At 40.1% G+C, this 27,339-nt stretch overlaps 3 protein-coding genes across 5 annotated transcripts; all 3 read right to left on the reverse strand.

Moving 5' to 3' along the window:
* Positions 1-79: 79 nt before the first annotated feature.
* Positions 80-1,024, reverse strand: LOC308409385 (olfactory receptor 6F1-like; the record flags this gene model as incomplete). The annotated part of the gene is made up of 1 exon (XM_080902087.1): positions 80-1,024. One exon carries the CDS (start codon positions 1,022-1,024, stop codon positions 80-82), a length of 945 nt encoding a protein of 314 aa, XP_080758213.1.
* Positions 1,025-8,036: 7,012 nt separating this feature from the next.
* On the reverse strand, positions 8,037-13,128 carry LOC308409912 (olfactory receptor 10Z1-like; the record flags this gene model as incomplete). The annotated part of the gene is made up of 2 exons (XM_080902909.1): positions 8,037-8,607; positions 12,824-13,128. 2 exons carry the CDS (start codon positions 13,126-13,128, stop codon positions 8,037-8,039), a joined length of 876 nt encoding a protein of 291 aa, XP_080759035.1.
* Positions 13,129-17,414: 4,286 nt separating this feature from the next.
* LOC308409377 (olfactory receptor 10Z1-like) lies at positions 17,415-27,012 on the reverse strand. 3 transcript variants are annotated; one of them, XM_080902078.1, is made up of 3 exons: positions 26,214-27,012; positions 23,503-26,131; positions 17,415-21,325 (listed from the first exon to the last, which is right to left on the reverse strand). In XM_080902078.1, the coding sequence occupies exon 3, from the start codon at positions 18,584-18,586 to the stop codon at positions 17,642-17,644; it is 945 nt and encodes a 314-aa protein (XP_080758204.1). In that variant the 5' UTR covers positions 18,587-21,325; positions 23,503-26,131; positions 26,214-27,012; the 3' UTR covers positions 17,415-17,641. The 3 variants fall into 3 exon arrangements, with proteins under 3 accessions (XP_080758204.1, XP_080758205.1, XP_080758203.1); XM_080902079.1 differs by lacking the exon at positions 23,503-26,131; XM_080902077.1 differs by having other exon boundaries at positions 17,415-26,131.
* Between the last annotated feature and the right edge of the window lie 327 nt (positions 27,013-27,339).

The following is a 27,339-nucleotide window of genomic DNA, read 5'->3' on the forward strand; positions in this document are numbered from 1 at the left end:
TCCAAATATATGTTTGCCTTAGACAAGTTTTAAATATTTTTGAATTATTTTAAATAAGGAAATCTAACCTTAATGGAAATCATTTCCCTTTCAAATAAATTAAACTCAAGATTCTGTGTCGTATTTTGGTGAGTTTAAATCCATACATGAGAGGATTCATAACTGGAGGGATGATGAGAAATTCAAGAGTGATGAAGTTTTGGAGGCTTTGGGGTAAATCTCTGGAGCCAAAGCGCAAGTACATCGAATCAAAAACCATTACAGTGAAATTTATGATCACAGAAGTCAGATGGGGCACACAGGTCTGCATAAACTTTACTCTGTCCTCTCTGGACCTCACACATGTTTTAATAAGATATATGTAAGTCCAAATTATGAAAAGCCAATGAGACACATTAATGACAAGTATCACATATGCACTGATGTTATTTGAAAAAGTGTCAGCTTCAGGACAAGCAAGTTGAACAATTAACCAGTTTAGACATAAGGCTCTCTGAATCTTTATACCACATAACTTGAGTCTTGCTGTAAGCACTACATTGATGGCAAAAACACAGAAAGGTGTCAGCCAGGAGAAACACACCAACTGTGAAAGCCTCCTCTTAGTCATGAAAGAGTGGTAGTGCAGAGGTCGACATATTGCCAGATACCTGTCAAAGGCCATGACAGCTAAAATAGACAAATCACAGCAAGCAAATGAATACATGATAAAAGCTTGTAAAAGGCACCCTTCATAGGAGATTCTGTGAGAAGACGACAGTAAATCTGAAAGGAATTTGGGGTAGAAACCTGTGGTTCCATAAAGGGCATTAATGCAAAGGCTACTCAGGAAAATGTACATAGGTTCATGGAGGCTTTCATCCAAGACAATGAGCAGCACAAGAGAAATATTGAAGAACAAAATCACACAGTAATACAGTAAAGTAACTGAGAAGAGGGGTACTGTGAAATTCATTATCTCATTAAATCCTGACAGAATAAAACTTCTTTCATTAGACTGATTATCCATGATCAGAGGGCACATCTACCTTTTTAAAATAACAACATAACAGAGCACTGAGCTGCTGCGTCTGTACCTGACTAATGTCTGCTGTCCCTCTTCACCTCCCATTAATTATAGAATAAAATAAAATACTATATACAGTACAATAAATAGAATAAAATATACAATAGGATAGAAATAGAATGCAAATGCTTTATACAACTGAGTAAAAATACAACTTTGTCAGAAAAAGAGTATTGCACTCAGAGTGTGTGGATGTGTGTGTTTGATCAGTTAAAGTCTTTGTTGTGGAGTCTGACAGCAGTGAGGAGGAAAGACCTGCGAAATCTCTCCGTCCCACACCGTGTGTGCCGCAGCCTGCCACTGAAGGAGCTGCTCAGTGCTGTCACAGTCTCCTGCATGGGGTGGGAGATGTTGTCCAACAGGGATGAGTGTATGTTTCTGTTCTGTGTCCTGTTTGTTTCTATATGTGTCTTTCTGGCTGCTGTTACAAGCAAATTTCCCCTTGTGGGACAATTAAAGGATTATTCTATTCTAATGCTGTTTCTATCAAACTATTTTTCTCCTACAGTTACACAGAGGCCTGACAACAATATTATACATTCACATTATAATGCAGCCACCTAATGTTATCACATCATATCACAACTCCACACTGTGTATCTAAGCCCTCAGTTCCCAGTCTTGTCATTCCGTCCATTCCTCATGTGTGTTTTCAGTTCAGTCCATCCAGTCAGCCAGCCAACCATTAATTTATTAATTCACTCACTCACTCCCTCACTCATTCATTCATTTATTCAATTGGTATAGTCAGTCCGTCTTCTCATGTTCTGTTCATCCTGGCTTCACAACAAACATCATCCACATCCTTCACCAGCCTGCTAGTCCTGAGTTTGAGTCCTCTCTTCCTTCCACACATCACATTGTGTCACATATATAGAGACTGTTTATACATAGGGCCCAGGATTCTGTGCTAACATGAACCTTGTACAATGTGTGGTGCCAACTCATAAACAAAAACACACTTGCTGTGTATATAGTACTGTCAGGCCTTTATTTTTTAACAGCAGCTCTGTGGAAAGAAGGTAGTTTTAAAGCAGCATGAATCTATAACCTACTAAGCAATCACTTCTTTCTTCCCCTGTCTTTGAATTAATTTGCAAACTGTGAAACTGATATTCTGTTAAATATAGACATCATCATGTTAGTTATATTTTCTGAATTAGCCTTGTGATATAAGTGTACAATGAGCGAGACTACAGAGGCACCCGAAAAACTGGCTAAACTTTGAGCCACAGTAAACACGTCACTCTTGAGACTCAAACATTTTATGCTTGAAAAAAGGATATAAATATGAGTCTGTTACTTGAGAAACAAAAACCTATTTACTGTAAATGACAATAAATTGACCAATTTACATCTTAATGGAACGTGTTAGAGATATGGCATTATGACACCTTAAGTTCAAACGATAAGATGACCTGGATTAAACCTAAAACCAGAAGTGGAAATGCATTTTAGTTTACATCTGAAAAAATGTAAAAAACAAAAAACAATAATGATAAATTTTTAAAAGGTAAAATATGTGTTAGTTGTCTTTAGATCTTTGATAGTCTAAAGGTCAAATTTAAGTAAACAATAATGCTTTTTACTGAGACTTGGTTGTCTTGGTGCATTTATAGTTAATGTTATGAGGCCTTCATTTGCTGTCATGTACAAGAGAATAATGTACATTTTTGAAATTTTATTTTGCTCCATTTTTATTTGGTGAACAAGAAACTCTTAATTTTGAAGTTCTTTTAAAATAAAATAAACCCAATATCCTGTTTTGTATTTTGGTGAGTTTAAATCCATATATGAGAGGATTCATAACTGGACGGATGATGAGAAATTCAATAGTGATGAAGTTTTGGAGGCTTTGAGGTAAACGTGTAGAGCCAGATATCATGTACACTGGATCAAGAAAAAACAGGAAAGTCATCAAAGAGATCAGGTGGGGCACACAGGTCTGCGTAAACTTTAACCTGTCCTCTCTGGACCTCACACATGTTTTAATAAGATATATGTAAGTCCAAATTATAAAAAGCCAATGACACAGATAAACAATAAGTGTTACATTTGCACTGATGTTTTTTCTAAAGGTGTCAACATCAGGACAAGCAAGTTTAATTATTAACCAGTTTAGATACAAGACTCTCTGAATGTGTCATGGTCCTGGGTCGGTGACCCAGCGCTTTCAGTTTATTATGATGATGATTATTGTTCGAGTTCTATGTGTTATATCCGGTCTGTGTCTCTGTCTGTCTATGGTGTCACCCCGTCTTTATGCGAATCTGTCTGTTTAGTTCTGTGTCTTGTTTGGTTCCCTGTGTCTGAGTTTCCTGTCTTATTGTGAAGGTCTCTGTCTGATGTGAGTGTGTTCAGTTTACGTTTCCTCTGTCCCGTCAGCTCTGATTTCTCCCAGCTGTGTTGCCCTTCTGTCTCTCATCCCCTGATTACTGGTGTGTGTATTTAAGCCCTGTGTGTTCTCCTGCCTGTTGCTGGTTCGTCTGCGTTACGCCGTGTCAGTCTGCGTTACGCCGTGTCAGTCTGCGTTACTCTGTGGTCCATGGTGTCCTGTTCCTCGTCAGTGTCTCTCTGCCTCTCACCCCATTCTGGTACCCTCTCAGGTTTGTCATTTAGCTTTCCCAGTTTAGGTCTTTAGTTTTGTCTTCCCTCTTGCCTGTTTTGTCATCTCACCACTGTGTAAATATAACATCACCAGCATTATCATCTACTGCCTGCGATTTGGGTCCTTTCTCCCGTCAATACCACACGGCTCGCCTCGGCAGCCGTGACAGTACGAACCGGCCAAACATGGACCCAGCGGCATTCGCACCTTCCAAGGAGGTTCGGGAGGAATTAACCGATTCAGTTTCAAGATGGACTAATCTGTGGCTAGAGCATGAGGGGGAGGAACTTCGTCATGCTCTGGAGGCCCGACTACAGCGGCTAGTTTCCAATCACCCCTGGCTGCTGGATTCACTTCACCCACTCGTACAGGACTTCATTCTCAACACACTTCATCTTCACCCCCCAACTGCGACAGCTGACCTGCCTGGCTTACTGGAAGATCCTCTCCCCAGTCCACCAGAGGACTCTCAGCCGGACAAAATGCCGCCCGTTCAGTCGGCTTCTCCCTCCTTCCGGGCAAAACGGCGGTCACGCCGCCGTCATCCTTCGCTCGCCAAGCAAGCCCTCGGGGTCAGTGAGAGTGACTGTTTCATTTACATGCAGCCCCCCAGTGGCCAGCTCACACCAGCCCAGGCTTTTTACAAAGCACTGGGAATCATCCTCATTCCACCCAGCCTATCCACCCCACAGCAGGAGCAGCCACTTCAGAGCTGGCTCATATCACCGCCCGCTTCCCCTGCCGCTCTTGCCCCTTCTCCCAGGTGGAAGCGACGTCCACGCGGCCGTCAGTTACCGGCAGATTCTGTGAGTCAGTGTTTTTTCTGTTCCATCTGAGCTTGCATTCATGACCACTCTGTCAGTTGATCCTGAGTCTAGTAATTCAATGCCAGTCAACTCAGGTTTATTCAAATGTGAAAAGATTAATTCAGAAACGGTTAATTCTTTGTCAGATACTCCAAGGTCCGTTAACACATGCTCTGAGGATTTAAAGGACTGCTTTCATTCTGCCTCTTCCGAGTCCTGTGTTATGCTAACCAGGACTTTTAATCCGGAATCTGAAAATAAAAAAGACTATCTACTAGAAGCTCGGTTAGCCGCCCGGCCAGAAGCTCAGTCGCCACCTCCACCACATTCAGCCTCACCACCCATAGCTCAGTTACAGTCACAGCCAGACTTACTGCAAACTATGTTGCAATCCCTAGCCCAGTCAGTAGCCCAGTTGGCAGAAGAATCATCAGCCTTATCATCCATTCAGTCTCCCACTCCACCACCATTGTCATCACAACCATTATGTCAGTCACCCTCAGTTCAGCCTCCTGTTCAGCAGCCACCAGCCCTGCATCCTGTGTCAGTTTCTCCACCTGTACAACAATACAAGTCAATTCAACCTGAAAAACACTGTTCTTCGCCCATCCATTCCAAGCAGAGAGACAAATCTAATAATGTCAACATTCCTCAAAGGCTGGCCAGTTCTGAGACTGAGATGCACTCCAGGGCCTCCATTGAGGCTGGGTTTCAGCCCCCAGCTGACTCTGGACCCCTGGAGGTTAAGAAGCCAGCTGAGGACTGCACCCGGCTGTTGCTGCCTGAGCAGAGTCAATGCTCTGTGCAGCTGCAGCCTGCTATGTGCCTGCCAGAGGCCCATGCGCCTGCTGGTCCTGTTCTGTGCCTGCCAGGGGCCCGTGTGCCTGCTGGTTCTGTTCTGTCCCTGCCAGGGGCCCGTGCACCTGCTGGTCCTGTTCTGTGCCTGCCAGAGGCCCGTGCACCTGCTGGTTCTGTTCTGTGCCTGCCAGGGGCCCGTGCACCTTCTGGTTCTGTTCTGTGCCTGCCAGAGGTCCCTGTGCCCACTGGTCCTGAGACTGTTCTCGCTGGAGGGCCCGAGGAGCCCATCCAACCTCCTGCCTCGTCAGCTGGAGGGCCCGAGGAGCCCGTCCAGCCTCCTGCCTCGTCAGCTGGGGGGCCCGAGGAGCATCGTCAGCGTCGCCAGCTCCGGCTTCATCCTCCGCTTCAGCTGCTTCATCCTCGTCTGGCCCAGCCTCCGCTTCGCCTTCGTCTGGCCCAGCCTCCGCTTCAGCTGCTTCATCCTCGTCTGGCCCAGCCTCCGTGTCTTCGCCTTCGGCGTCGCCTGGTCCAGCCTCGTCTGGGTCTGTGGTTTATTGGCCGCCTTCCAGGCCACTGGTCGGGCGTCATCTCCATCGTAGGCGGCCCCCAGACCCCCTTCGCCTGAATCGCCGCCGCTGCCTTCCGCTGCCTTCCGCTGCCTTCCGCTGCCTTCCGCATGGCCGGCCCCTGGACCCCTTTCGCCTGAGTCGCCACCGCTGCCTTCCGCACGGCCGGCCCCCGGATCGCCGCCGCTGCCGTCCGCATGGCCGGCCCCCTGAACTGTTTCCACGTCGCCGCCGTTGCCGTCCGCACGGCCGGCCCCCTGAACTGTTCTTTTTTGGACTCCTCTTTTGTTTTGGGGCTTTCTTGTGCTTCGGTGTTTTGTTTCGAGCCCTCCTTCCTGGACCCCCGCTGCCCGCCCTGTTCGGGTTGTTTTCTGTTTTGCGCGGTTTTTGTGTTTTTCTTTCGTTTTCTTGTGTTGGGCTGTCTGGTGCCAGCCCTTGAGGGGGGGTACTGTCATGGTCCTGGGTCGGTGACCCAGCGCTTTTAGTTTATTATTATGATGATTATTATTGTTCGAGTTCTATGTGTTATATTCGGTCTGTCTGTCTATGGTGTCACCCCGTCTGTTTGCGAATCTGTCTGTTTAGTTCTGTGTCTTGTTTGGTTCCGTGTCTGAGTTTCCTGTCTTATTGTGAAGGTCTCTGTCTGATGTGAGTGTGTTCAGTTTACGTTTCCTCTGTCCCGTCAGCTCTGATTTCTCCCAGCTGTGTTGCCCTTCTGTCTCTCATCCCCTGATTACTGGTGTGTGTATTTAAGCCCTGTGTGTTCTCCTGCCTGTTGCCGGTTCGTCTGCGTTACGCCGTGTCAGTCTGCGTTACTCTGTGGTCCACGGTGTCCTGTCCCTCGTCAGTGTCTCTCTGCCTCTCACCCCATTCTGGTACCCTCTCAGGTTTCTCATTTAGCTTTCCCAGTTTAGGTCTTTAGTTTTGTCTTCCCTCTTGCCTGTTTTGTCATCTCACCACTGTGTAAATATAACATCACCAGCATTATCATCTACTGCCTGCGATTTGGGTCCTTTCTCCCGTCAATACCACATGGCTCGCCTCGACAGCCGTGACAGAATGTTTATATCACACAACTTGATGTTAGCAGGACATTGATGGAGAAAAAGCAGAAAGGTGTTAGCCTGGAGAAACACACCAGCTGAGAGAGCCTCCTTCCTAGTTAAGGCGAGGAAGGAGTAGAAGAGAAGGGAGTTACTGTTAAAATACTATTATTGCATTGTTTTTTGTTGGGTTTTTTTTTTATGCTATGGGATTGAAAAACTTCAAAAAACAACAACAGCACAATTTTATGCTTGATATGCTAAACAAAACTTTAATTCTTAAAGTAGTAAATACTACAGTATGTCAAGCAATGGGGATATATGATCAGATTTCAAAAAGTACAGAATTATGGTGTCATTAATTAATGTACAGAGAGAAATTTACATATAAATTTAAAAACAAAAAAAATGCAAAATAAAAGTAGGTAACAGTTCAATTACTATTTTTCCAAAATAAAATAAAAAAAACCTTTATATATAAATAAATAAATACTACTGAAAAAATACAACCTAATAACACTGATCCTTATATTTATATATGGAACGTGTTTATAGGAAAAAAAAGAAAGAAACATTAAGCGTTGTTAACTGACCTTTGTGATAAACTGAGATGTAACACACAGGGATTCCTGCACTAACCAGCCCTTTACAACAGAATATTTCATACAATATTTTGTTTACTTTAAACCTAAAACACTTTGAAATAAACCTGTTTAATCAACTTGCACATATATCAGCTAATATACCTTGAACATCAAGACACAGCAAGGCAAAGAAATGAAATGTCAATTTGTGATGATTTCTGAATGGTATATAGATGAATTTTACAACAGTACTTAAAAACTCATGCAGAATCATTTTCAAATGAAATTCTTAGTCAAAAACATGAAAAAAATGTTGTTTTCATTTAATGTTCGTGCTGGATTGAGCAAATATGACACATGACAAATTTATGTCATATTATGATAAATATAACAAAGAATATTAGTAAAATTAGTCTAGTCCAAATATATGTTTGCCTTAGACAAGGCAAACATGACTAAATGTTTCTGAATCAAGTGCCTTCAGAAAGACTTGTATTTATATTGCTGCATCTGTTTTGAATATTTTTGAATTGTTTTAAATAAGGAAATCTAACCTTAATGGAAATCATTTCCCTTTCAAATAAATTAAACTCAAGATTCTGTTTCGTATTTTGCTGAGTTTAAATCCATACACGAGAGGATTCATAACTGGAGGGATGATGAGAAATTCAAGAGTGATGAAGTTTTGGAGGCTTTGGGGTAAATCTCTGGAGCCAAAGCGCAAGTACATCACATCAACAGCCATTACAATGGCATTTATGATCACAGAAGTCAGATGGGCCACACAGGTCTGCATAAACATTACTCTGTCCTCTCTGGACCTCACACATGTTTTAATAATATATATGTAAGTCCAAATTATGAAAACATAATGAAAATAACAAATAGCAATTATCACATATGCACTGATGTTATTTGGAAAAGTGTCAGCTTCAGGACAAGCAAGTTTAAGAATTAACCGGGTTAGACATAAGACTCTCTGAATGTTTATACCACATAACTTGAGTCTTGCTGTAAACAGGACATTAATGGAAAAAAGACAGAAAGGTGTCAGCCAGGAGAAACACACCAGCTGTGAAAGCCTCCTCTTAGTCATGAAAGAGTAGTAGTGCAGAGGTCGACATATTGCCAGATACCTGTCAAAGGCCATGACAGTTAAAATAGACAAATCACAAAAAGAAAATGAATACGCGATAAAAGCTTGTAAAAGGCACCCTTCATAGGAGATTCTGTGAGAAGACGACAGTAAATCTGAAAGGAATTTGGGGTAGAAACCTGTGGTCCCATAAAGGGCATTAATGCAAAGGCTACTCAGGAAAATGTACATAGGTTCATGGAGGCTTTCATCCAAGACAATGAGCAGCACAAGAGAAATATTGAAGAACAAAATCACACAGTAATACGGTAAAGTAACTGAGAAGAGGGGTACTGTGAAATTCATCGTCTCATTAAATCCTGACAGAATGAAACTTCTTTCATTAGACTGATTATCCATGATCAGAGGGCACATCTACCTTTTTAAAATAACAACATAACAGAGCACTGAGCTGCTGCTTCTGTACCTGACTAATGTCTGCTGTCCCTCTTCACCTCCCATTAATTATAGAATAAAATAAAATACTATATACAGTACAATAAATAGAATAAAATATACAATAGGATAGAAATAGAATGCAAATGCTTTATACAACTGAGTAAAAATACAACTTTGTCAGAAAAAGAGTATTGCACTCAGTGTGTGTGGATGTGTGTGTTTGATCAGTTAAAGTCTTTGTTGTGGAGTCTGACAGCAGTGAGGAGGAAAGACCTGCGAAATCTCTCCGTCCCACACCGTGTGTGCCGCAGCCTGCCACTGAAGGAGCTGCTCAGTGCTGTCACAGTCTCCTGCATGGGGTGGGAGATGTTGTCCAGCAGGGATGAGTGTATGTTTCTGTTCTGTGTCCTGTTTGTTTCTATATGTGTCTTTCTGGCTGCTGTTACAACCAAATTTCCCCTTGTGGGACAATTAAAGGATTATTCTATTCTAATGCTGTTTCTATCAAACTATTTTTCTCCTACAGTTACACAGAGGCCTGACAACAATATTATACATTCACATTATAATGCAGCCACCTAATGTTATCACATCATATCACAACTCCACACTGTGTATCTAAGCCCTCAGTTCCCAGTCTTGTCATTCCGTCCATTCCTCATGTGTGTTTTCAGTTCAGTCCATCCAGTCAGCCAGCCAACCATTAATTTATTAATTCACTCACTCCCTCACTCATTCATTCATTTATTCAATTGGTATAGTCAGTCCGTCTTCTCATGTTCTGTTCATCCTGGCTTCACAACAAACATCATCCACATCCTTCACCAGCCTGCGAGTCCTGTGTTTGAGTCCTCTCTTCCTTCCACACATTACATTGTGTCACATATATAGAGACTGTTTATACATAGGGCCCAGAATTCTGTGCTAACATGAACCTTGTACAATGTGTGGTGCCAACTCATAAACAAAAACACACTTGCTGTGTATATAGTACTGTCAGGCCTTTATTTTTTAACAGCAGCTCTGTGGAAAGAAGGTAGTTTTAAAGCAGCATGAATCTATAACCTACTAAGCAATCACTTCTTTCTTCTCCTGTCTTTGAATTAATTTGCAAACTGTGAAACTGATATTCTGTTAAATATAGACATCATCATGTCAGTTATATTTTCTGAATTAGCCTTGTGATATAAGTGTACAATGAGCGAGACTACAGAGGCACCCGAAAAACTGGCTAAACTTTGAGCCACAGTAAACACGTCACTCATGAGACTCAAACATTTTATGCTTGAAAAAAGGATATAAATATGAGTCTGTTATTTGAGAAACATAAACCTATTTACTGTAAATGACAATAAATTGACCAATTTACATCTTAATGGAACGTGTTAGAGATATGGCATTATGACACCTCAAGTTCAAACGATAAGATGACCTGGATTAAAGCTAAAACCAGAAGTGGAAATGCATTTTAGTTTACATCTGAAAAAATGTAAAAACAAGAAACAATAATAATAAATTTTCAAAAGGTAAAATATGTGTTAGCTGTCTTTAGATCTTTGATAGTCTAAAGGTCAAATTTAAGTAAACAATAATGCTTTTTACTGAGACTTGGTTGTCTTGGTGCATTTATAGTTAATGTTATGAGGCCTTCATTTGCTGTCATGTACAAGAGAATAATGTACATTTTTGAAATTTTATTTTGCTCTATTTTTATTTGGTGAACAAGAAAGTCTTAATTTTGAAGTTCTTTTAAAATAAAATAAACCCAATATCCTGTTTCGTATTTTGGTGAGTTTAAATCCATATATGAGAGGATTCATAACTGGAGGGATGATGAGAAATTCAATAGTGATGAAGTTTTGGAGGCTTTGAGGTAAACGTGTAGAGCCAGATATCATGTACACTGGATCAAGAAAAAACAGGAAAGTCATCAAAGAGATCAGGTGGGGCACACAGGTCTGCGTAAACTTTAACCTGTCCTCTCTGGACCTCACACATGTTTTAATAAGATATATGTAAGTCCAACTTATAAAAAGCCAATGACACAGATAAACAATAAGTGTTACATTTGCACTGATGTTTTTTCTAAAGATGTCAACATCAGGACAAGCAAGTTTAATTATTAACCAGTTTAGATACAAGACTCTCTGAATGTTTATATCACACAACTTGAGTCTTGATGTCAGCAGGACATTGATGGAGAAAAGGCAGAAAGGTGTTAGCCAGGAGAAACACACCAGCTGAGAGAGCCTCCTTCCTAGTTAAGGCGAGGAAGGAGTAGAAGAGAAGGGAGTTACTGTTAAAATACTTTTGTTTTTTTGTTTTTTTATTTTATGCTATGGGATTGAAAAACTTCAAAAAACAAAAGCACAATTTTATGCTTGATATGCTAAACAAAACTTTAATTTTTAAAGTAGTAAATACTACAGTATGCCAAGCAATGGGGATATATGATCAGATTTAAAAAATTCAGAATTATGGTGTCATTAATGTACAGAGAGAAATTTACATATAAATTTAAAAACAAAAAAAAAAGCCAAATAAAAGTAGGTAACAGTTCAATTACTATTACTATTTTTCCAAAATAATAATAATAAAAAACCCTATATAAATAAATAAATACTACTGAAAAAATACAACCTAATAACACTGATCCTTATATTTATACATGTAACGTGTTTATTGAAAAAAAGAAACATTAAGCATTGTTAACTGATCCTTGTGATAAACTGAGATGTAACACACAGGGATGCCTGCACTAACCAGCCCTTTACAACAGAATATTTCATACAATATTTTGTTTACTTTAAACCTAAAACACTTTGAAATAAACCTGTTTAATCAACTTGCACATATATCAGCTAATATACCTTGAACATGAAGACACAGCAAGGCAAAGAAATGAAATATCAATTTGTGATGATTTCTGAATGGTATATAGATGAATTTTAAAACAGTACTTAAAAACTCATGCAGAATCCTTTTTAAAATGAAATTCTTAGTCAAAAACATGAAAAAAATGTTGTTTTCATTTAATGTTCGTGCTGGATTGAGCAAATATGACACATTTGACAAATATATGTCATATTATGACAAATATAACAAAGAATATTAGTAAAATTAGTCTAGTCCAAATATATGTTTGCCTTAGACAAGGCAAACATGACTAAATGTTTCTGAATCAAGTGCCTTCAGAAAGACTTGTATTTATATTGCTGCATCTGTTTTGAATATTTTTGAATTCAAATCATTTCCCTTTCAAATAAATTAAACTCAAGATTCTGTTTCGTATTTTGGTGAGATTAAATCCATACATGAGAGGATTAATAACTGGACGGATGATGACAAGTTCAAGAGTGATGAAGTTTTGGAGGCTTTGGGGTAAATCTATGGAGCCAAAGCGCAAGTACATCGAATCAAAAACTATTAAAGTGAAATTTATGATCACAGAAGTCAGATGGGGCACACAGGTCTGCGTAAACTTTACTCTGTTCTCTCTGGAACTCACACATGTTTTAATAAGATATATGTAAGTCCAAATTAAGAAAAGCCAATGAGACACATTAATGACAAGTATCACATATGCACTTATGTTATTTGAAAAAGTGTCAGCTTCAGGACAAGCAAGTTTAACAATTAACCAGTTTAGACATACGACTCTCTGAATCTTTATACCACATAACTTGAGTCTTGCTGTAAGCACTACATTGATGGCAAAAATGCAGAAAGGTGTCAGCCAGGAGAAACACACCAGCTGTGAAAGCCTCCTCTTAGTCATGAAAGAGTAGTAGTGCAGAGGTCGACATATAGCCATATACCTGTCAAAGGCCATGACAGTTAAAATAGACAAATCACAACAAGCAAATGAATACATGACAAAACCTTGTAAAAGGCACCCTTCATAGGAGATTCTGTGAGAAGATGACAGTAAATCTGAAAGGAATTTTGGGTAGAAACCTGTGGTTCCATAAAGTGCATTAATGCAGAAGCTGCTCAGGAAAATGTACATAGGTTCATGGAGGCTTTCATCCAAGACAATGAGCAGCACAAGAGAAATATTGAAGAACAAAATCACACAGTAATACAGTAAAGTAACTGAGAAGAGGGGTACTGTGAAATTCATTATCTCATTAAATCCTGACAGAATGAAACTTCTTTCATTAGACTGATTATCCATGATCAGAGGGCACATCTACCTTTTTAAAATAACAACATAACAGAGCACTGAGCTGCTGCTTCTGTACCTGACTAATGTCTGCTGTCCCTCTTCACCTCCCATTAATTATAGAATAAAATAAAATACTATATACAGTACAATAAATAGAATAAAATATACAATAGGATAGAAATAGAATGCAAATGCTTTATACAACTGAGTAAAAATACAACTATGTCAGAAAAAGAGTATTGCACTCAGTGTGTGTGGATGTGTGTGTTTGATCAGTTAAAGTCTTTGTTGTGGAGTCTGACAGCAGTGAGGAGGAAAGACCTGCGAAATCTCTCCGTCCCACACCGTGTGTGCCGCAGCCTGCCACTGAAGGAGCTGCTCAGTGCTGTCACAGTCTCCTGCATGGGGTGGGAGATGTTGTCCAACAGGGATGAGTGTATGTTTCTGTTCTGTGTCCTGTTTGTTTCTATATGTGTCTTTCTGGCTGCTGTTACAACCAAATTTCCCCTTGTGGGACAATTAAAGGATTATTCTATTCTATTCTAATGCTGTTTCTATCAAACTATTTTTCTCCTACAGTTACACAGAGGCCTGACAACAATATTATACATTCACATTATAATGCAGCCACCTAATGTTATCACATCATATCACAACTCCACACTGTGTATTTAAGCCCTCAGTTCCCAGTCTTGTCATTCCGTCCATTCCTCATGTGTGTTTTCAGTTCAGTCCATCCAGTCAGCCAGCCCACCATTAATTTATTAATTCACTCACTCCCTCACTCATTCATTCATTTATTCAATTGGTATAGTCAGTCCGTCTTCTCATGTTCTGTTCATCCTGGCTTCACAACAAACATCATCCACATCCTTCACCAGCCTGCGAGTCCTGTGTTTGAGTCCTCTCTTCCTTCCACACATTACATTGTGTCACATATATAGAGACTGTTTATACATAGGGCCCAGAATTCTGTGCTAACATCCCTGAACCTTGTACAATCTGTGGTGCCAACTCATAAACAAAAACACACTTGCTGTGTATATAGTAGAGATGGCACGATACCACTTTTTTATGTCCGATACCGATACCGATATCATAAATTTGGATATCTGCCGATACCGATATGAATCCGATATAGTGTTTTTTAATCAACAAAACTGTTTTTTAAAATATCTTGCTGCATTTTGCAAGTCTGCAAGTTCATACTCAAGTTTAAAACAACAACTACACTAAAGCTATTCTGTTATACCTGTATACAAAAAAAATATTTCATAGTTCAGCAATACTGATCAATCTAATAAACTTAAACCTACACCATCCTCCCTATTCTGGTATTTTAAAGAGTAGTTAGCGTAAATATTAAGCAACCTAACTAATAGGGTTCCAACTCCCAGCAACAACAAAAATAAATAAATAAAAAATAGGGAACCACCCCTCACGCTCCACCTCATGATGCTTAATCGACGTAATCAACCTTAATTTGATGCAGTGTGAAAAAAAATGCACAGAAATCAATTATTTTTCAAGAAATATTAAATAGATTCAACATCTTTCTTCAACAAAATTGCAGACTGCACAGATGGTACCTTCCCAAAGGAAAAAGTACTATAGCTTACTAGGGTATATATATTAGACTTAATAGTCACTATATACAGTAATTGACTTCTATTCATTTTACATCAAATTAAAACTTTGTGTGTCAGATAATTATTTATTAAAAGCTAGACATTTTAAATGAGAATAAGAAAGAAAAGTATGTCTTTGTGCCCCCTTTTCCCAGTTAATGCCCTATCGGCCCCCCTGGCTAAACTTTGCTAGATCCGCCCCTGCACAGTTACCAGCGTCAGCTACGTAGAAAAAGATCCTGGTGTAGAAAGTAATATTAAATAAATTCTAACAACAGCTTATCAAGCTTAAACGTGCTGCTGTTGTTCAGCCGCTGGTTTCCTCTTTCTGGTGCAAAGTGGGCCAAAAACAAAGACGGACTCGCGACAGAAAAGCCGATCAGCTGATCATTTAAGCAGTTTCACGATTGAAGTAGCAGCCGGAGAGCGAGAGGCAGTCGCTCGTTAAGCTTAACGCAGGAATGCTTTACAAACATTCAGAGATGGACTTACACACTTGCTTTACTTCTCTCGGGGATAACTTTGTCGGAGATGAAATGCCAGGTTGCTAGCGAAGCTCCACATGCTATCCAGACCACAGGTCCCGCATGCCACAGCCGCTCTATCACGTGATGCATACTGCTCCGACATGCTAACGTTCTGAGGTGAGTTACGGCGTGTTGCAAGTTTTGTGAGGTGCTTTCGTGATATTTAATGGATCGGATTACATTTTTTATTTTTCTCCGATATCCGATCCAGTAATTTAGGTCAATATCGGACCGATACCGATACGTAATATCGGATCGGTCCATCTCTAGTATATAGTACTGTCAGGCCTTTATTTTTTAACAGCAGCTCTGTGGAAAGAAGGTAGTTTTAAAGCAGCATGAATCTATAACCTACTAAGCAATCACTTCTTTCTTCCCCTGTCTTTGAATTAATTTGCAAACTGTGAAACTGATATTCTCTTAAATATAGACATCATCATGTCAGTTATATTTTCTGAATTAGCCTTGTGATATAAGTGTACAATGAGCGAGACTACAGAGGCACCCGAAAAACTGGCTAAACTTTGAGCCACAGTAAACACGTCACTCATGAGACTCAAACATTTTATGCTTGAAAAAAGGATATAAATATGAGTCTGTTATTTGAGAAACAAAAACCTATTTACTGTAAATGACAATAAATTGACCAATTTACATCTCAATGGAACGTGTTAGAGATATGGCATTATGACACCTCAAGTTCAAACGATAAGATGACCTGGATTAAACCTAAAACCAGAAGTGGAAATGCATTTTAGTTTACATCTGAAAAAATGTAAAAAACAAAAAACAATAATAATAAATTTTTAAAAGGTAAAATATGTGTTAGTTGTCTTTAGATCTTTGATAGTCTAAAGGTCAAATTTAAGTAAACAATAATGCTTTTTACTGAGACTTGGTTGTCTTGGTGCATTTATAGTTAATGTTATGAGGCCTTCATTTGCTGTCATGTACAAGAGAATAATGTACATTTTTGAAATTTTATTTTGCTCTTTTTTTATTTGGTGAACAAGAAACTCTTAATTTTGAAGTTATTTTATCCAAATCCAAATTCTAAAAAGCCAATGACACAGATAAACAATAAGTGTTACATTTGCACTGATGTTTTTTCTAAAGGTGTCAACATCAGGACAAGCAAGTTTAATTATTAACCAGTTTAGATACAAGACTCTCTGAATGTTTATATCACACAACTTGAGTCTTGATGTTAGCAGGACATTGATGGAGAAAAGGCAGAAAGGTGTTAGCCAGGAGAAACACACCAGCTGAGAGAGCCTCCTTCCTAGTTAAGGCGAGGAAGGAGTAGAAGAGAAGGGAGTTACTGTTGAAATACTATTATTGCATTGTTTTTTGTTTTTGTTTTTTTTATGCTATGGGATTGAAAAACTTCAAAAAACAACAGCACAATTTTATGTTTGATATGCTAAACAAAACTTTAATTTTTAAAGTAGTAAATACTACAGTATGTCAAGCAATGGGGATATTTGATCAGATTTAAAAAATTCAGAATTATGGTGTCATTAATTAATGTACAGACAGAAATTTACATATAAATTTAAAAACAAAAAAAATGCCAAATAAAAGTAGGTAACAGTTCAATTACTATTACTATTTTTCCAAAATAATAATAATAAAAAACCCTATATAAATACATAAATACTACTGAAAAAATACAACCTAATAACACTGATCCTTATATTTATACATGTAACGTGTTTATTGAAAAAAAGAAAGATTAAGCATTGTTAACTGACCTTTGTGATAAACTGAGATGTAACACACAGGGATGCCTGCACTAACCAGCCCTTTACAACAGAATATTTCATACAATATTTTGTTTACTTTAAACCTAAAACACTTTGAAATAAACCTGTTTAATCAACTTGCACATATATCAGCTAATATACCTTGAACATCAGGACACAGCAAGGCAAAGAAATGAAAAGTCAATTTGTGATGATTTCTGAATGGTATATAGATGAATTTTACAACAGTACTTAAAAACTCATGCAGAATCCTTTTTAAAATGAAATTCTTAGTCAAAAACATGAAAAAAATGTTGTTTTCATTTAACATTCGTGCTGGATTGAGCAAATATGTCATATATGACAAATATGTGTCATATTATGACAAATATAACAAAGAATATTAGTAAAATTAGTCTAGTCCAAATATATGTTTGCCTTAGACAAGGCAAACATGACTAAATGTTTCTGAATCAAGTGCCTTCAGAAAGACTTGTATTTATATTGCTGCATCTGTTTTGAATATTTTTGAATTATTTTAAATAAGGAAATCTAACCTTAATGGAAATCATTTCCCTTTCAAATAAATTAAACTCAAGATTCTGTTTCGTATTTTGGTGAGTTTAAATCCATACATGAGAGGATTCATAACTGGAGGGATGATGAGAAATTCAAGAGCGATGAAGTTTTTGAGGCTTTGGGATAAATCTCTGGAGCCAAAGCGCAAGTACATCGCATCAAAAGCCAGTATAGTGGCATTTATGATCACAGAAGTCAGATGGGGCACACAGGTCTGCGTAAACTTTACTCTGTCCTCTCTGGACCTCACACATGTTTTAATAATATATATGTAAGTCCAAATTATGAAAAGCCAATGAGACAGATAAATGACAAGTATCACATATGCACTGATGTTATTTGAAAAAGTGTCAGCTTCAGGACAAGCAAGTTGAACAATTAACCAGTTTAGACACAAGGCTCTCTGAATGTTTATACCACATAACTTGAGTCTTGCTGTAAGCAGGACATTAATGGCAAAAACACAGAAAGGTGTCAGCCAGGAGAAACACACCAGCTGTGAAAGCCTCCTCTTAGTCATGAAAGAGTGGTAGTGCAGAGGTCGACATATAGCCATATACCTGTCAAAGGCCATGACAGTTAAAATAGACAAATCACAACAAGCAAATGAATACATGACAAAACCTTGTAAAAGGCACCCTTCATAGGAGATTCTGTGAGAAGACGACAGTAAATCTGAAAGGAATTTTGGGTAGAAACCTGTGGTTCCATAAAGTGCATTAATGCAAAGGCTACTCAGTAAAATGTACATAGGTTCATGGAGGCTTTCATCGAAGACAATGAGCAGCACAAGAGAAATATTGAAGAACAAAATCACACAGTAATACAGTAAAGTAACTGAGAAGAGGGGTACTGTGAAATTCATCGTCTCATTAAATCCTGACAGAATGAAACTTCTTTCATTAGACTGATTATCCATGATCAGAGGGCACATCTACCTTTTTAAAATAACAACATAACAGAGCACTGAGCTGCTGCGTCTGTACCTGACTAATGTCTGCTGTCCCTCTTCACCTCCCATTAATTATAGAATAAAATAAAATACTATATACAGTACAATAAATAGAATAAAATATACAATAGGATAGAAATAGAATGCAAATGCTTTATACAACTGAGTAAAAATACAACTTTGTCAGAAAAAGAGTATTGCACTCAGTGTGTGTGGATGTGTGTGTTTGATCAGTTAAAGTCTTTGTTGTGGAGTCTGACAGCAGTGAGGAGGAAAGACCTGCGAAATCTCTCCGTCCCACACCGTGTGTGCCGCAGCCTGCCACTGAAGGAGCTGCTCAGTGCTGTCACAGTCTCCTGCATGGGGTGGGAGATGTTGTCCAGCAGGGATGAGTGTATGTTTCTGTTCTGTGTCCTATTTGTTTCTATATGTGTCTTTCTGGCTGCTGTTACAACCAAATTTCCCCTTGTGGGACAATTAAAGGATTATTCTATTCTATTCTAATGCTGTTTCTATCAAACTATTTTTCTCCTACAGTTACACAGAGGCCTGACAACAATATTATACATTCAAATTATAATGCAGCAACCTAATGTTATCACATCATATCACAACTCCACACTGTGTATTTAAGCCCTCAGTTCCCAGTCTTGTCATTCCGTCCATTCCTCATGTGTGTTTTCAGTTCAGTCCATCCAGTGTTATGAAATCAGTTTTACCCCGGTTCTTTTATTCATCGAAACTTCCAGAGACGCCACCGGAACTCAGTAGTCATTTCACAAAACCTTTATTCATCTTTATTCATCTTCAAGCATGCATTTCTAGAAGGGAAGACGAGGCCCGTGTGTCCCTCTGCAAGAAATCTTCACTCCTTTGTCTGTGAAACACAGTTTTGTAGGGGCGACCCTATCATAAAACCCCCCACGGTGTGCTGCAAACTCTGTGTCTTTGTCTATGTGCACGAGCACATGAATGCCTACATGTGCGCGTTCCCACGTGTCTATGTGAGTGCTCGTGTGTGACTGTGTACGCATACCTGTGTGGATGTCTGAGTGCACATGAGTGAGTGTGCATGTGGATGTGTGTGCGTGACAGTTAAAACACTGTGGGTGTAGGTGACTCCCTAGGTCATAAAACCATGTCCCTTCCAGACCACAGTTATCCAGTTACAAATGTTGAGACCCCCACCCAAACATTCTCTGGGGAATTTCCACTCAGCATTAACTCCTCTCTGTTTTACTTTCACAGTTGAAGTGGGGGAGGGGTCTCCTACAATCTACTCCTAAGTTCACGACACAGTGAGGCCTTTATTATATTGACGGCAGTGTCAGTATCTCTACAATAGTTCTACATTCTATGTTAACACATTTCTAAACTCTAAAATAAGCTAAACACTCCTACAAATCCCCCTTTTTATCTGCCATATGGCAGATAAAACTAAACTAAATCTCTCACCATAATGTTTTCATACTGTGACTCCCCATTTCCCAAAAGTGGCATCATGGTGTCTGCCTTTGTATCAGATTCTCCCACAGCACGATTGATGAGTCTTACGAACAAGGCTCTGATACAAAGCACACAACACCCACACGTCACTAATACTGCAATAAAAACAGACAAAGAAACCATAATTGACATAATGAAATCTTTCCATTGCCCAAAGACAGAGGTCATCCACGCTTCCAGCGGGTCATCTAATCCCGAATGCTCATACATTGCGGTGGACAAAATCTTTAGGCCTTCCAGAACTCGGGTCACAGAGCCGTCGGGAACTGTGTTATTTGGAATGAAAGTACAATACATATCCCCAAACATCGCACAAACGCCCCCTTTTTCTCCCAACAACATATCTAACGCCATCCGATTTTGTACTGCCATTAAAGATGTTGGACTCAACTGTTCAGCAAGCACTTGCATTTAATGACAGCACAAAGATCAAATGTATACGAGATTGTGGACCCTTTAACGTAGTCCAACTCTATACCGCCATAATAATCAAAACACTCATCTGATTTACCTGTTTCACTACGTTTGGTTTGCTTCACCGTGGCCTGTGACGTTGGAGTCGCTGGAATGGATTCAGGTCTGTCTCTGGGCAATTCACTTATAAAAAAAAAATCATAGTTACAATAACCACAGTCACACCTAACACTACCGTTTCTCTCCAATTCCGCCTCAACCAGCCTAGAGAAGTTGACATAAATTAAATGTAGATAAAAGGCTCGTCTGTTTACATCTCTCCCTCACAGAAGGCTTCTCTGCAGAGCATCAAATCTGCATGGCAAAGTGACACACTTTAGGTGATCTTCATCCTTGGGAAAAGTGGTGTCAACTATTTCCCAGTCTCCTAGTATTTGTGCCTCACACAGAATCACAATTCCATCGCTGGAGTTCCTCTGCGCTGTCACTTTTAGAGCTTGGCACGCTCTCTCCATCCCTCAGGTTCTCATGTTCCAACGCTGCTGAAGATTTAAGGCAGAGCACGTCATACACCTTAGTTGTCTTCCTCAGCGTCAACATTGAATCTTTCATTTTATTTAAAATCTTGCTGTGGGAAGTCTCCTCTTGATCTCCTGGAAGCTCAGCAGCACAGCTCTCTGTGTGATGTCTGCTGTGCTGAAGATGATCTCTGATCCTCCTGAAGCCTCTCTCCTGGCCTCAGCTCCCATCTTTTGGACGATCCTCTCAGCCACTCCTTCTCGTCATGGCACCTCACGACATCTACAGATGAAAAAATAACACTCCTCTTGCCTCATGGCTTTCACCATGTGTCAACTCCCCAATGAGACATGCACAAGAATGTTGCACATTCTCTCTAAAACAATCTCCAGGGTTTCCCACTTGGAGCAGCCATACTCCAACCTGTAACCCTGTGTAAAAACATTAACCAGCGGTCACATGTTAAGCTTGTTTAATTCCCAGCTCCACCTGGAGCCTATAACCTGGAAGACAAATCTGTTAAATCAAACTTCACATTTGCAACCAACTATAGATCATAAGAGTGATAAAGTACTCAGCATAACAGACAAGTATCATGTGCAGGTTTTCTCCAATCATTAAATCACTATTATTACCATAATTTGTCCCAAATCATGAATCATCCCAATTTATTCCATAATTTAATCTGTGACTTTCCTTAAACAATGTCACTCCACCCATTTTATCACTATGAGTTCAATAGTGGCAGGCTAATGAGCCCATATTCAACTATTCCATAAACACTGCATCCCTTATTTGTTTTTCTCATGTCACTTGTCCGCTTCTGCTGAATCCTCCACATGCACTCTTAAAGAAAAAACAAACATTAGCAACACACATGGATCGTGTGGTGGGCAGGCGTCGGCCATCCACATTCCAGAGGTGCTGTAAAAGGCCATAAAATTAAGCCTGCTGTAAAAAGAATGACACTGGTTTCAACACAGGAAATTTCTCACATTATTCACATCGTCAAAGTAACTTTCAACATTTTCCCAACAACACAGTGTAACAGCATCACCAACTCATAACCTGTAGTAGAGAAACAAACATCCACCAATTGTTCTGTTAGAAATCACATCATCAAATCACATGAAGAACTGTAATGCTGTAGAAAAGAGAATGCAAATGTTAGCGCTGCGCAGGTGTGTACACACTTTCTCACAGTAACTTCTGTGAGCAACACACCCCTGGTAGATTCACAAACATAGAAAATTTAAAAGGTTAAACCGTCACACAACCTCAGATGTTGCTGTCATCTTTCTGCTCCTGTAAAAGGAAACAGATAAATTTATCCACCCTTTTATCCTGTCTAGGTGGAGGTTAACCTTGAGTCGTGGTCAAGTCTTGTCAGATTTTACCAGTCAGTCAGTTTGTTTTTATTTCCATTCATTCATTCATCCATTCTTTCTTTCTTTGCTGATAGTGGAACCTATCGTCGCATTTAGTTTCCACTCTCAGCAAAATGACGTCATTTCAAAAGAAAAGAACTTTAGATCGGATTACTACGCTGAATCCTTTTTAGGCAGGGACTCTCATTTTCTAATTGTCCCAAATAAGTGGCTTTCTCCAGAGCCCATTTTAATGTGGAGAAACTCACTTGCAACAATTTTCTCGACGACGTGTAGCACTTTTAATTCTCGACATGCAGATCTGCTTAAAGAAAAGAGATTCACAAACAGAAATCAGTGCACTGTTCAAAAAATAAAAATAAACTGAAAAATGACAAATAAAACTGAAAAACAAAAGAAAATAAAAAATACAGAAGCCCGGTCTTAAGACTTGTCACAGAATATTCTTTCTCTTATAGGTGAGAAAACACCAAATCTAAAACATGGTGCCATGGTAAAACCTTCCCCATACTTCAGAAACAAAAACAAAACAAAACAAAACAAAAAACCCCCCAAAAAATCTGCTAGTTTCACTCATTTAAACTCTGGCTGCAGGATTCTGTTCACCCCTGCTATCATGTTCCCCAAAATAATACAAATTCAGTCATCTATGTATCAGTTCTCAACCCACTCAATAAACCAGACAGGATGACGGTAACAGTGTCACCTACTTAAAATTGTGTTTGATCTTCATTACGTGTGTGTGTGTCTGTGTGTTAGTCGGGTTAATACATTTTCTGTTTTTATGTATCCTTTTATGTACCTTTCCCCTTTTTTCTGAAACAAAACTCCGTTCACTCCAAATTTTGTTTCAGAAACATCTAAATGAAAAACTCTGTCATAGGCAGGCACAGCTAAACCCCAAATGCTTGCAGGTTACCATAGGCAACCACGCTGAGTGTTGTCAACCCCTTCTACAAATACCATCTTTTAATGTGTAACACTTTGTGTATGATTTTTTGTTATCTCTGGTGCATATTATCTGCATGTGTGGTGTCACCTTTCCATTTTTCTAACAGTACACTTGCATACCTCAGTGTTTGTCTTCCTCCCCCTTTTGTGGTGGTCTGGACACTGTGTCAATCCTCCACTTCCAGGCAGTCGCTTGTCTCCCCGGATGCTTTAACCCAATTTGATTCCCCACACTAAAACCGCAGCCTCAGCCCTCTTCTGCTCCTTTTCTTCTCTCCCACTTTTCAGTCCAATGGCAGTCAGTTTTCTTCAGCTTTGTCCCGTGTATCTCTTTGTCCCACTATCCCTTTCATTGCCATCTCACTCCAAACATGGCAAATGTCAAACTCAGACAGTCTTCTCAAAAGTCCTTCACACACAGTGAGGTTGCAGCTTGCTGGAAACGCATCTCCATCCAATCTAGATGGTGGGTCTTCTCTTTCTGATGCCGTTTGCCCATAGTGCTGCTGGAACTCTCTGCTCAGAACTCTGGTATTGTCTCTTGGACTCCTGTCCACTGTTGATGTTCATGCTCGTGCTTCTGAAACTGCACTCTGTGTCTTCAGGGAGAGATTAGCTTCCCTGGAGCTTGCTCGTTCAGGATGAGAACGGGAAGCTACAAAACAATTCAGCCAAAAATTCTGGCTGGGTGTTTCTATTTTTTTTCTAATAATTTTAACCTATAATTTTCTTCCGACTGCTGCCCATGGAGAATTGATCCAGGTCCGTTCCCCACCTGTAATCGACAGACTGAGAGACTTTCATTATTCACTGTGACTGCATATGTTTTCATCACTCCTAAAGCAACACATCTCTACTTATTTTGTTTTGAACTCTACTGACTTTAAACCCCAAAAATGAAATTTTTATTTGGTCTTAACCGCAAACACAAAAACCTTCTTGATGTTGCTGTTAATTATTTTCATCCACAACACTCCAAATTATGTTTTCTTTTGTGTCCAGCAGGGGAAGAAGGTGACCTGTAGTGTCACTGCTTCCCCCAGTTGGAGACAATTTCCCACTCACACTTCCACACTTTTTATTTTCTTTGTTTTCACGATTTTCTTTCTCTTTTTTTATTACCCCATTGTTTTACACCCACACATTAACCTGTTAACTCACTCCTCCAACCTCATTTTCCTTTCACCCCAACAGCTCTCATACCGTCAACAATCAAATTCTCCATTCATCCTTGAGTACTTGATCACCTTTAAATGGCACTGTTAATTTTATCAATTTATTTATCATTACTTTAACACTAATCCACTGTTTATTTTTTATTTACTTTAGTTCATTTTTCTCCTATTTGATCACTATGATTTCTTGACTATTTATTATTTCACAAAAAATCAACTAATGTACTTTATCTCCCTCTTTGTCATCAATTCACACACACTCACAGGCTGGTCACTAGCCCTCACCTTTTCTTTCTCTCTCACACACACGCACATTTTACTCTCCGTTCGTTCTACCTGTGAACCCGCCCCTCGAGGCTGGCTCACACACACCTCATGCTTCTAGCAGTCCCATTCAAACTTTCTGCGAGACACTTCTGCTGATTCAGGACAACGCCCTAATCAGAAAAAAGAGCGGGTGCCGTCCACTCTTATACACCTCAACCTAACTAGGATAATTTAGGCTCACGATCTTCAGATCGCGCCACATTTTCCTCACGAATTATTCAAAATGCGCCACAGACTGGATACCGCAGTTTCTCTTCCCCATAAAAATAAAACCAAATTAAAACCCCCAATTGACTTCACAGTTTGCAACAATTCGCGACACGGTCTCCTGCCGCAATTTCTGCACACCATACACACTTTTAGACACAAATTCTTTTTGTTACTTTAATTGACTCCCGTACTTCAGACAAGACGCCGACTCTAACGGCACTTTCACACACACTACACCGTCCTCCTTCTGCATCAGGCACTGGTTACACTCAGCTCGGAATCTAACCGGCGAAAGCAACCGATCCTGCTTTTATGCATACTTCAGACTGTGACAGGGAACTCTCCCCGACTTAGTTATTTAAGGAGCCACGAATCCCCAGGTCACCACCCTGGATCTCCTGCCTACAGGTCCTAGCCCCGCGTCCGAGACTAGGTGGGGTAACCAAACCCGTGACACACACAGCCCTCAGCTGGCGACGAGACCTTTCAGCCCCGCTTTCTAACTAATAGTAACACAAGTTTCCTGCTTTAACGCACGGGGACGGATCACACACTGCCACTTTTTCCTAATAACTAAAGACGGATCACACACCGCCACGGATGAAACACCGATGCTATTATTTACACTGAGATACATTCAACTTAGCGAACAGATAATTTAGGCTTTAAACAATATGCACAGGGCAGCACGGTGGCACGGTGGTTAGCACTGTTGCCGCACAGCAAGAAGGTCCTGAGTTCAATTCCACCATCAGGCCGGGGTCTTTCTGTGTGGAGTTTGCATGTTCTCCCCGTGTTTGCGTGGGTTCTCTCCGGGTACTCCGGCTTCCTCCCACCGTCCAAAGACATGCAGCTTGTGGGGATAGGTTAATTGGATAATCCAAATTGCCATTAGGTGTGAATGTGCGAGTGAATGTGAGTGTGAATGGTTGTCTGTCCCTATGTGTTAGCCCTGCGACAGACTGGCGACCTGTCCAGGGTGTACCCCGCCTTTCACCCTATGACAGCTGGGATAGGCTCCAGCGCCCCCCGCGACCCTGAAAAGGATAAGCGGAAGCGAATGGATGGATGGATGGATGGACAATATGCACGGTTCGAAAATAATTAGGTCGTGCTTACCTGTTCGCCTCGTTTCACGATCTCAGCTCTGCCAATTCATCCTCTCTGGGCCTCGAACGAATCCCGGGTTTCGGCACCAAAACTGTTACGAAATTAGTTTTACCCCAGTTCTTTTATTCATCGAAACTTCCAGAGACGCCACCGGAACTCAGTAGTCATTTTACAAAACCTTTATTCATCTTTATTCATCTTCATTTAAGCATGCACTTCTAGAAGGGAAGACGACGCCCGTGTGTCCCTCTGCAAAAAATCTTCACTCCTTTGTCTGTGAAACACAGTTTTGTAGGGGCGACCCTATCATAAAACCCCCCACGGTGTGCTGCAAACTCTGTGTCTGTGTCTATGTGCACGAGCACATGAATGCCTACATGTGCGCGTTCCCACGTGTCTATGTGAGTGCTCGTGTGTGACTGTGTACGCATACCTGTGTGTATGTGTGAGTGCACATGAGTGAGTGTGCGTGTGGATGTGTGAGTGCACATGAGTGAGTGTGCGTGTGGATGTGTGTGCGTGACAGTTAAAACACTGTGGGTGTAGGTGACTCCCTAGGTCATAAAACCATGTCCCTTCCAGACCACAGTTATCCAGTTACAAATGTTGAGACCCGCACCCAAACATTCTCTGGGGAATTTCCACTCAGCATTCACTCCTCTCTGTTTTACTTTCACAGTTCAAGTGGGGGAGGGGTCTCCTACAATCTACTCCTAAGTTCACGACACAGTGAGGCCTTTATTATATTGACGGCAGTGTCAGTATCTCTACAATAGTACTACATTCTATGTTAACACATTTCTAAACTCTAAAATAAGCTAAACACTCCTACACCGGTCAGCCAGCCAACCATTAATTTATTAATTCACTCCCTCACTCCTTCATTCATTTATTCAATTGGTATATTCAGTCCGTCTTCTCATGTTCTGTTCATCCTGGCTTCACAACAAACATCATCCACATCCTTCACCAGCCTGCGAGTCCTGAGTTTGAGTCCTCTCTTCCTTCCACACATCACATTGTGTCACATATATAGAGACTGTTTATACATAGGGCCCAGAATTCTGTGCTAACATGAACCTTGCACAATCTGTGGTGCCAACTCATAAACAAAAACACACTTGCTGTGTATATA

Source organism: Rhamphochromis sp. 'chilingali', assembly GCF_963969265.1.
Source record: "Rhamphochromis sp. 'chilingali' genome assembly, chromosome: 14".
NCBI classification, from domain to species: domain Eukaryota; kingdom Metazoa; phylum Chordata; class Actinopteri; order Cichliformes; family Cichlidae; genus Rhamphochromis; species Rhamphochromis sp. 'chilingali'.